Below are 11031 nucleotides of genomic sequence, written 5' to 3'. Positions count from 1 at the left end.
AAAACCGAAAACGCCAAACAACCACCTCCTCCCCAAACAATACCCAAGCGGCAGCTAAAGCAAGTGATTAGAGGAAATAAAATGAGGCAACGAGAACTGGCTGAAGCTTCCAGCCCTGCTCTTTACTGGCTTTCTCTTGGGGTTTTTGTTTTTGTTTTTCTCTGAGTCACAGAGAAAGTGAAAAGACCAACTGCTCCATCCTGCTCCCTGATCACAGCACTGAGCCAGATGCAGCTAGAGTTTCAGCTCTGCCTTTAAGCTAGCTTCAAACGTGCCTTCCAAATAAAACAAGCTACTTTTTTTAACCTAGTCATAAAGTTTATTAAAATTGTTCATTAATGCTTCAAACGTAGCAAGAATGCATAGATCCCAAAATATACATATGTATTTTCTTATAGAAATAGATTATTCTTTATAATAAAAAAAAAAAACGTAGGAACATCTTTAACAGATTACTCAATCCATGACTGACAGTTACACGAGATTGCATCATGTACGCAGCATTCCCAGCCATGCTTCAAGGATTGCATCACTTCGCCCTGCTCTCCTCTCGCTGTGTTAAATACCCCCAGCGCCCAGCAGCCCGCAGAGCCCCGCGGCCGCCGGCCCCCGACCCCCGACGCGCCCCCGCGCCCTGGCGGCCTCGCCGGGCCCCTCCGCCGACGCGTAAATAAAGAGCAAACCGAGCAGAAAGCCCCGCCGAGCCCGGGGGGAGCCCCGGGGGCACGCTGCGGGCCCCCAGCCCCGGGCTCCCCCGGCGGGGAGGGGGCGCAGCGGGGAGCCGGCCACCGGCGCTCCCCTCCGGCCGGCCCCGGGGAAAGGGGGTCAGCAGCGCGGCGAGGAGGCGAGCAGGGGCTCGGGCAGCTGTTTGAACAAGTTCCTGAGGGTGCTGAGCTCCCGGGAGAGCTGCTCCACCTTCTTCTGCAGCCGCTCGTTCTCGGCCGTCAGTTCCAAGACTTTGTGCTGCGTCTCCAGGTTGCGCATTTTGGCTTTGTCGCGGCTCTTGCGCACCGCGATGTTGTTCCTCTCCCGGCGCAGCTTGTACTCGTCGCTGTGCTTGTCCACGCACTTCTTGGGCTTGTTCTTGCCCGCGGGGGGGGGCCGAGTAGCCCCCGCCGGCCGCGGCCGACTTGGAGGACTCGGAGGGGTTGGGGGTGCCGGGGGGGCTGGAGGAGGACGAGGTGGACAGGTTCCCGCTGCTGCCGCTCGGCACCGACTGGTAGCCCAGGTAGGAGCGCACGGTGCTGCCGTAGGGCGAGGACATGCCCCCCGGTCCCGGCCCGGCCCCCCCTTCTTCCTTACGGGGCCCTTTGCAAGAGTCCAGGGTCTCGAAGACCGGCTCGGCTTTGGTCTCCACGATCTGCGGCGGGAAGCAGCCCGGCAGCCCCCCCGGCTTGTGGCTCTGGCTGCCGCACGGGTGGCCGTGCCGGCCGAGGCTGATGTAGGTGTAGTCGGGCTTCTTGCCGCCGCTGCCTTTATAGTCCTCGGCGAAGAGATCGGAAAGGAAATCTTGGCCGCCGCCGCTGCTGCACGGAGGCTCAAAGTTGCCCCCTGCTGCTGCTGCGGGAGGAGGCGGCTGCGCCGGCTGCTGGGATGCTAAGGGGTCCAGGTAGGGGCTGAAGTCGATGGCTCGCTCGTGGTCCCCTACGGTCAGCTCGGTCATGGAGCGGCCCCCGGCCGCCCGCGGGTGCAGCTTGTTGAGAGCAGCCAGACAGTCCGCCTCGTAATAGAAATTCGCCACTTCCATGGATTTAAAGGCGGGCGGCTGGATGGGGAGGCATGCTGCGTCCCAGGCCACCAGGCGTTGCATGAAAGCAAAGGGGGATGCGGGGAGGAGAAGACGGCGCAGGGGGCCCCCCCGGCAGAGGATCGAGCTGCCGCCGTCGGGGTGGGGGGCTCCAGACCCCGCCTCGGGCTCTGGCGCTGGGCACCGCGGCTGCTGCGCTGCCCCCCCCTGCGCCGGCTCAGTCCCTGCGGCTCGGCGGGGCTCTGCCGCTCCGGGTGCTGCGGCTGGAGCTGGCGTTTCTCCTGCGGACCATCTGGTTGCGGGGCCCGCGTCCTAAAAGCCTCTGCCTTAGGAAAGTTCCTCCGCTCGGTTATTTATAGGGGCGGCCGATCCCATAGCAACAGGCGCGTCACCGCCTGGCCGCCTGCCACGCCTAGCCGCCGCCGGCCCCGGCCCGCGGGTGCGGAGCGGGTGCGGAGCGGCTGCGGGGGCCGGCACCGCCGCCGGGGCCGCCCGGGACGGGGACGGGGCCGCAGGTGCCCCTCGCTCCCCGCCCGGCCCCGGGGAGGGGGCAGCGATCGGCCCCCGGGGGTGCGGAGCAGCCCCGCACCCTGCCGGCTGCGCGCGGTTTGGGGCCGCAGGGGTGCAGCGCTCCCCCCCTGCCAGGCTCGTTTAGCCCCCGGGGAAACGGAGGCAGCGGGGGGTTATTTATTTGTTCGGTTCGTCTTTTTCCAAGCTCTTTTGCCAAGGCAGGGGAACGCTGCGACCAGAGGGCAGACCGCGCTATTCGCCGTGCGGCGCTCGGGGGAGGAACGCCCGGCGGCCGGCAGCGCTGCCCCGTGCAGGGGAGCGCAGCGGCGTTGTCCGAGGGCCAGCAGGGAGCAGGGAGAGGCGGCTCCAGGCTCCCTGCTCGCCGCTGGAGCGGTCACAGCAAAGCCACGGCTCCCCTCCCCGTCCCTTCGCGCCGGGATGATGGCCTTAAAGTTTGTCTCGGCGTATTTGCTTTGCGTGGTGTGGTGCAACTGTCAGGGTACACAAGCGATAGGGGATCTGTGCCCTGAACCCAAAGGGGACCGGCTTACAGGCGGTTCTGAACCAGCGAGGTACGTGCACGGCAACATGGGAGCCCAGAGCCTGCAGAATGGCAGGGTAAGTTTGGGAAGGAAGACTGAATCTTGCTGTCCGTTTTAATTAAAGACACCCACCTTGGGAATCAAACTTATATTTTCACTCTCTTACTCCCACATTTACCTGTCTACAAGCTGGTGATTCATCGCCAGAATAAAGGACATTAATTTAAAACAAAACATATAATTAAAGGAAGTAGGAGTGTCCTTCGCCTCAGTAAAGAAGACCTAGCACTGCAGGGAAAATGACACTGCCTCTTAGAATAATGTGAAGCAATCCTGCGGTGTGGGAAATATTGTAACGTTAAGCCAGAGGAACAGGTATTGCATTATACGATTCAAACAGTCAACTGTTCATAATGTTCAAACCTCAGAACTGTGAAAAGAGGAAGAATTCAGAAATCAGTCAGTGGACCATCACACTTTTTCCTTCTTGCATTTTTTAGCTTTCTTTGCTTTTTCTTCTCGCGTTCTGAAGGGATTTTTCTTGCCATAACAAAAGTACCCTAACAGGTTTCAGGCTTCAAATATTTCTAGTTCCATCTTTATCTACCAAGTTAATCTTTGGTGAATGCACCAGAGATTAAATTGGAGCTGGGCCTGGCCAGAGATCTGGGTCTGGAGGTTGTAGTTGGAGCCCATACCTTCATAAATACAAACATCTGTATTGGGTGCAAATACTGGCAAGTCGTAGGGAGCCGGGGCTTGTTCTCCTGGCTGTTTACCCTCTCGTTCTGTGTCTTTATCCTGCGTTCTGATCTGGCAGTTACATCCAGCGGCTGCCCTAACTGGCCCTTGCAACTGAACTCTTGAAAATCGGTCTCATGCGCTTCCTACCTCCAAAACAGCTCGGGAACCCACAAGCAGAAGGTCTCCTGCTGAAATGCGTGTTTGGTTTTTCTTGGCATTACCCCGACGGGTTGCCACGGCTGCCACGGCCGCTGGCTAAAATCGAACGCTCAAACCGATCGGTAAGTTTCGTGGGCATTTTTTCAAGACACTCTTGGAGATCTGAATTTGCCCTCTTCAAATTTCTGCCCTGTTCCCTGCAGCTCAGCAGCAGAAAGCCGTACTCCCGCCCAGGCTGATCTTCCCTAACAAAATAAAACGTCTGTGCAACTGTCATGTGAAATAGATTATATCAGGGATGGTGTGGCCCACACCTCCTTTTCCAGGCCAGTGCTGAGTAATCCCATAGTCACTGAGATCACACGTCAGCCGGAGTGGTAATTGAGGTTGGATGCCCAGCTTGTCCCCTCCTTCCCTTCTCCCCCCTCACCTCCCTGCTGCACCAGGATCTCTTTAAACTTCCTCCAGCTCACCTCAAATCCCAACATCCACTCTCACGGAGCCAACGTCCATTCTCAGCTTCTCATGGGAACCTTGTTGGCGGGACTAACCACTCATCCAAAACCCTAACGTTCGGCAAGCAGGTTTTGAGCTAACTCCGGTCTCTTTTAAATTGTTTCTGCACTTGTCATAACAAATGCACGGCCAGAAATGGGGTTTTTGAAATGGGAACAGGTGTAGGGCGAAGCTCGCACCGCAGAGGATTGGGTGGAGGTCTTGGCACACCGAGCTCCGTCCCTGCAAATGCCACGGCTTGGCCAGGCCAGGTGTGCAGAGGCTGCTAATGGTCCTGGAAAGCCTTCTCCACACAGAGGTGCCTGGGTAGGAAGAGAGATGCAGACCTTCCTGGTGAAGGGATCTGGGCACTGGCCTTACTCTCCATAGCGGGTCTTCTGACAGAGCAGATTGCAGCAGAAAGGCAGCATTTCTATGAAAAGCACCTTCTTTTTACTGATTTCGTGATACAGTTTTTCAGAACTAGTCAGCTGGGGAAGGAGATGGCATTAGTCACAAATTAGTGAGAACATCAACATTTTTGAGCAGCAAAAGATGTTTTTCTGATGCAATAAAATCCAGATTCCTCTTTATTCGCGTGTGAAACAATATAGATACTGGAAGGGTAAGACAAGGATATGAAAAGGGGAAAAGTGGAGGAAAGAATTTCATTGTCACTGCTCAGTGCTGTCATGAATTAAATTCTGCTTTCCAGTTTCCCTTTTGTGCTGTAGAAGCCACACATTTCCAGCTGCAGGCTCAGACCTACAATAAAGCATTGCAGAGACTTTTTTTTTTTTTTTTTCCTGGAAATTGTCTCCTTTTCTAGGATTTCTTGCAAATTTTCCAGTTCCCACACTCCAGGTCTATAGCAGCTGTCCCTAGAAGGACACTAGCTTTGGGGAGGTGTTATTAGTTTAATGGTCACAGATCAAACACTGAAGCATTTCTAAGAAGGTCTGTGGGCTGGGGTTTGTACTCTAGATAAAGGCTGTCTATAATTTCTGATGCTTCTTGCTGTAGACCCGTCTCACGTATTACTTGCCTTGCAGTAGCTCATAGCTGATCAATAAGATCAAGGCTCCATCATGCTAATAAAAACCCTGTGTGAGCACAGCTGCTCACCCACAGACCTGCAGTCTGAAATGCGATGTGGAGGGGCAGAAGAAGGGCAAAGAGGCAAGAAGTTAATGCTAGAAGCTGACATCAGTGAACAAGGTGCTGTAGGTGGTATGTTGGAGGTGAGCAGAGAGGAGAACGTGAGGGGTTTCAGAGCAGACTGGTGTCCCCGCGCGTGGGCACACTGGGGGAGAGCACAGGGGTGGTGTGGGAAGGTCTCAGGGGGTAGGAAGTGACCTTTCCTGAAAGCCCGGCTTGAGCAATGTTACAATAAAAGCTGCAAAATAGAGAAGTAAAATTGAAATTTATTTCTGAGCATGTTGTGTGCTCTGTTTTTAACTTCTTCCTAGCCCCAGGTCCCTCTTTATACAGCCGCACACCTTCTGCCAGCAACGACTCATAAGTTGTACCTGGCAGAGGCCAGATTTCAATCTATTGCTTTCAACTTGCTCTTCTCCACTGTTAAAAAACAAACAAATAAACAAAAAAAAAAAAACAGCATTTATGAAATGTCAGGCAGGGACAATGTCTCAACTCAGAGAGAGGTTGGCAGGGACAATGTCTCAACTCAAAGAGAGGTTGGCTCTCCTTCCATCTCCCCCAGCTCTTAGACCAGGCCTGAGACTTTGCCTCATTTTAACATAAAAAACTATTGCCACATGCTTTCCTCTCTTCTTAAACCGCAGCTGTGGTACTCTGCATTGCAGTCTCCAGTGGCAGGGAGCTCCCCAGGCGAGTTGCAGGCTGTGTCTCCTGGCCTCCTTCGGTTCTTTTGTTACAGACCAGAGTCCTCCCCCTCCCCGAGGGCTCCCTCACCCCTTATTCCCATGTGACTTGGGGATGCTTGGGTATTTGTTGGTCTTCTGCTGATTTTCTGCTCACCTCTGACCTAGCATGCTTGGCCTTTGCAGTGCTAGGTTGCTCAATCCCCGCTTTATCTACATGTTGCTCTTTGCCCTACCGAGTGCTGCAGAGACGACACCTGGAGATTGGCACCACTGCCTCCAGCCAGTGGGACAACATGAGCAAAATACCTTCCCCTACCAGACTCTGAAAAATTTCCAGAGCAAATTGGAGGTCAGAGCACCCACTCTGTGGCTCTGTGAAGGAAAGAAAAGGAGGGGGCGTCTGAGTGCACACAAATGCCCATGGAAGGGAACAGCGACAAAGCAGAAGCCATAGGCGCCAGTGCTGTATTGCAAAGTCTGTACTGAAGTCATTTGGCTGGCAAGATGTGGGTTTTCTGTCTGAGCAGGGACAGCAAGAGGTGACTTTGTGTATTATGAGTAGCCGGTCTCCTTGCACGCTCACGACCCTCTGCGCCACTCAAAAAAAAAAAAAAAAAAAAAAAAAAAAAAGTAGAGAAGTTGCTGTCCACTAATTTTCCAGAAGTTCTCCATGGTTATCTCACATTTCCTAGGTAATCAAAATCTCCTAGTCTGATGACTTTGTTACAGAGCATGCATTAATACTTTTTTTTCTAGAGTACTCAGGCTTTCAAAAAAATTGTCAAGGAAACAGGAATCTAACCCTTTTAGGGGACTCTGGCAAGTGTCAGGAGTAGATATTGTTAATTCATTTAGGAAATTTTCAAAAGAAAAGAACTCTTCAGGGGACCTGAGGCTGGGGCCAGGTAACTGGAACCTCAGGGTGTGTATTGGCAGGGGTAAGGTAAACCGAAGGAAGACTTAGGTTGACAGAAGAGTGTGCCTCAGTGAAGAATAATCAGATTTTTTATTAAAAGCATTAGAGGTCCGCTCCCCAGACTTCACGATTACTTTTTATTCAGCTGCTTTCATCTTGTGTTGAGCACCATGCGGAAAGTGGGGCTGCCAGGGGATCAGTTAGGACTTGTCGGTGGTGAGCGCTGGCGTAGAAGAGCAGCCCCTGGGCTGGTCTGTGTCATCTGGCAGCTGGCCTCGATGGCCTGGGCACCAGGTGGGGATAGCCGCCGTGTTCTGTCCCCCACCCACTTCATTTCTGGGTCCCAGTCATCTCCCTATCTTTGCATTTATGGCTTTGGAAGGGAGCCGTAGGAGTGGCTATTCCAGCTCTCCCACCCACTGACACTTTCCCATGCCAAAGAGTCCAGCAAGGGAGCTGCAGCCAGTTTCTGCTCCCTTCGTGCCTCATGGATTAGGAAGAATTGCATAAGTGAGGGTAAGAGGCAAGAGAAGTGAGTCTCTGAACTCTGGCTGCTGTGCACTGTGGCAAGCCCTGGTCAGTGCTGTGTGAGCAGGGGGTCTGTGTTCAAAAATGGCTTCCAGATCTTTGTGGCGGGCAGCTCTCGGGTACAGATGGGTAAGGGGGAAATACAGAAAAGAGGCGAGGTGGCTGCTGTGAATTCACAGGGTGACACAGCAGCCAGGACCTCTGGTGCCCTGTAAATTGAAATCATTGCCACCACTCAGCCTCAGTTGTGAGGGCTGCACTCTGCTCCTCTCCAGCACGCTGTTGAGTCTGCAGCTGGCAATAACAGGAGGCAGATAAAAGACCAGATAATTATTTTCACAAAGAATGTGCGAAACCTTGTTGAGGTGACGTCTGTCATAGCCAAATTGGCAGACAGGCACGGAAGCTGGAAGGGGACATCTGCCCCGTGCTCCCCTTTGGCACTGAGGAAGACCCGTCACCGGGGCAGGGCTGTTCTGTGTGGGTTTTATTTTTTATTTTTTGGGAAGCTCCGTTGCTTTTCCAAACAGGGGAAGCCTGGAACCGAGGGCTGGCGGACCAGGCCTCACCTGTACCCGGGAAGCCAGCGGCCCGGCCCGGTCGCTAGGTGGCGGTACGAGCACGGGCACAGCCCAAAGCCCAAGGCCCAAGGCCCGGGCTCGTACCGCCACCTAGCGACCGGGTCGGGCCGGGCCGGGCACAGCGGGGCCACATCGCCCCTCAGGCCGGCCGTGGCCGTGTCCTTGGTCGGAGAGAGGGGCTGCCATGGCAGCCTGAGAGGAAGGAAGCCGGCAGAATGCCTGGCGAGGCCGGGGTGCTGGCCCCTCACGACGGTGGTCAGAAAGTCCCTCCAAGCCTTCTCACGGCTCGTTGCAGTGAGAGGCGACCCGTCATGACGTGGTTCGTGTCTGTGTTGCTGGTCTCCTTTCAAAAAAAAACAACACAAAACAACCCTTTAAGTCTCTATTCTTTCAGAGAGGGCCAAAAGCAACCCTTTAAGTGTCTTTATTCTTTCAGATATGGCCACTTCTTTACTGGACTCCCTGCACATGGTTTGTCAGCATGGTGAGTTGAATCCCCTGGGTTTCGAGCCCTGCCGTAGCTGGGCACACACTGCTCTTTGTCGTCTGGAGCTGTGTCTTGACAGACTTTTCAAAGCTGGGGAGAACTTGTCCCTGCTGCCTGTTCCCTGTGTGTCCCCAGTACCACCAGGACCTGGCAGGTCGCCCTTGCTCAGGATACCTGCGCACAGCAGGGGCCTTTCACAGTATGGGGCAGGGAGCTGAATACAAACAGCACTGCAGGGGCTTGGCTATAGGCTACCCTTAAATAAACCAGCCAGGGATTTAGCTCTTTCATAGGCCTCTTTATGGTAATATGGTCTATGATGTGCTGCCAATACAGTCTTCATCTTCTCCAAATAGCGTCAAGATTTTACTGCATAATTACCTTCTTAATACAGATTTCTGTTCAGAGTCTCAAAAATGTTGTCCTAACTATACTGGTACTGTACCATGTCACCAATATGCTGTCTGATGCATCACTTTAATTCATTTTATTTTATTTTTCTGTATTTCAAAAAGGCATTGGACTCATGCAATGCTGAATCCTCATGGCTTCCTCCCCTTTCGTGGGACACGGTCATAATAACTGTACCAAGTCTGGGAGGTTCACCTGAGTCTATGAACTAACCTACCATTTCTCCCACCTCCTCAGGTAATGTTAGAGGAAAGAATGTTCTTCAAATGTGTCCCGAGCATTGGTCTGTCACTAAGGAAGAACCAAACCCTTTCCCCAATTGTCTTCTGCCTTGTCACAATGAACTGAGATTAAAATGGGCCGCAACAGCACCTTTTTTCTGATGCTAGGTTTCACGCTGAGAAGTTACACTGACATTATTATGCAGCTTTACTCTGGCAGATACCAAGACAAAACTAAAAACCATTTTCCAGAACATTATTACACATTCAAAGCCAAAGCTTGCTAGCAATTTGCTGCTTTTTTCATACTGAAAATGTCCTATTGCCTTGACAAAACAAGATGATTAACAGATGTTGAAGGTATCTTGGCAAACCCTCCCAAGAACTGCACCTCATATAAAACTGTTTATATCTTACATCTAGCTTACACGTTTGTAGTGGAGGCATATGGTCACATATCTCAAAACACATTTAAAGGTGCCATATCCTACTGAATCAACATTAATTCTTTCACATTTATACCACTTCCACACTAACACTATCAAGGTCACTGTGACCCTAGCAGTATCGTAGAAAGATCCTTAGCATCAGAGCAGCCTAACCTTGTAAATGTCTAATGAAAACATCAGTATCCCTTGATGCCAGACTGTTCCCATCACTCAGTCTAAACACAGCCCAGTCCAACAAATTGAGGCACCCCAAGCTAATGCCTTTTAATTGGTTTATTACCCAATTAATAGAAAGCACAGAGAAATCCTCCCTCAGACAAATACCTTCTTTTGTCAGCAGCAAACCATCACTTACAGTTTCCAGAACTTTTGATACAGTAAATGGACTCATTGAATTCCTGAGCCATCTTTTCATTAAGAACTGATAATTTGAGCATATGTTTCCACCTAATTATTAATCAACTTGTGATTCTTCAAACAGCATGGCAAAGTCTGGGAGGCTCTTAACCTGCTCCAGAAACAGTAATTTCGGCGCACTGCTAAGTGACAACATGGAGCAGTTCCTTGATGGTCGGGTTTGTTGGGTTTTGTGAAGTTCCAGGCCAGAACAGCCTGGTCACAAGCAGTGTTTCTCTCCTGCTGTCTGGAGGGGAGCCCACATGCCCCCCCCGAGGGAACAGGAACCACATTTCTCCTGGTGGGTGTGATTTGCTGTTGGGCAGCCGTCGGGGTGGGACACAAGCCCCAGGCCCAGCCAGCACCAGCCCAGGTTGTGCTTTCCCACCACACGTGCCTTGCTGTCAAAGTGTGGAGAAGTGTCTCATCCCTTATGGTGCATCGTCTGCAGACACATAACCTTCGAGTTAGACAGACATCTGGCTCAGCATTTTGCCCTCTGTAAATGAATCTGTTCTTAACTGTTTAAATAGAGTCTGCTTAATTATTTGAAACACTTGTATTTTTAAAGCCATTTTATTTGATCATCAAATAAATATGTTTTAAAAAATTAACAGGCATGCCGCAGTACTTAAACATCGCTTGGGGCTTGTTTATCTGTCTTTTTGTTCCATGCTGGAATGTGTTTGTTGGGGCCCAGCGAGTACCTTAGTGAGTGTCTGTTATGGAACACAGGCCGGATTACCAAATAAAAGGACCGAAATTAATGGTATTGGCAGGAAAACAACATTATTGGCACGACCGCAGTCTGGGCGCCCCGAGGAGCAGAAGGACTTCCAGGGCAGCAATCAGGGCTGCACCCGCTGATGGCCACACGCCTCCCCGCCCCGCATGGCGCTGGGTGGCGGCACCTCGGCGGGCAGCACCGGGCCCCGGCGCCGCCAGGGGGCGGGCGGGCCTGTGGGGACCGGGGACAAGGGGACAGGGGGACAGGGGGA

General features: G+C 52.5%; 1 protein-coding gene and 1 long non-coding RNA gene across 3 annotated transcripts; one reads left to right on the top strand and one right to left on the bottom strand.

Moving 5' to 3' along the window:
• Positions 1-747: 747 nt before the first annotated feature.
• On the bottom strand, positions 748-2097 carry CEBPB (CCAAT enhancer binding protein beta). The gene is given in 2 exon segments (XM_040576442.1): positions 748-1117; positions 1119-2097. Coding segments are annotated over 2 exon segments (984 nt in total). The 5' UTR covers positions 1811-2097; the 3' UTR covers positions 748-825.
• Positions 2098-2279: 182 nt separating this feature from the next.
• On the top strand, positions 2280-11022 carry LOC121079322. Of its 2 annotated transcripts, XR_005824977.1 has the most exons (4): positions 2280-8388; positions 8506-8553; positions 9072-9204; positions 10119-10640. It is a non-coding gene; the product is annotated as an uncharacterized LOC121079322 (long non-coding RNA). The 2 variants fall into 2 exon arrangements; XR_005824978.1 differs by having other exon boundaries at positions 2280-3824; positions 3906-9204; positions 10119-11022.
• The last annotated feature ends 9 nt before the right edge of the window (positions 11023-11031 follow it).

This window comes from Cygnus olor, chromosome 16 (genome assembly GCF_009769625.2).
Source record: "Cygnus olor isolate bCygOlo1 chromosome 16, bCygOlo1.pri.v2, whole genome shotgun sequence".
In the NCBI taxonomy this organism is placed as follows: domain Eukaryota; kingdom Metazoa; phylum Chordata; class Aves; order Anseriformes; family Anatidae; genus Cygnus; species Cygnus olor.
Note: the sequence above shows the minus strand (reverse complement) of the source record. Positions and strands in the feature narration are given on the sequence as shown.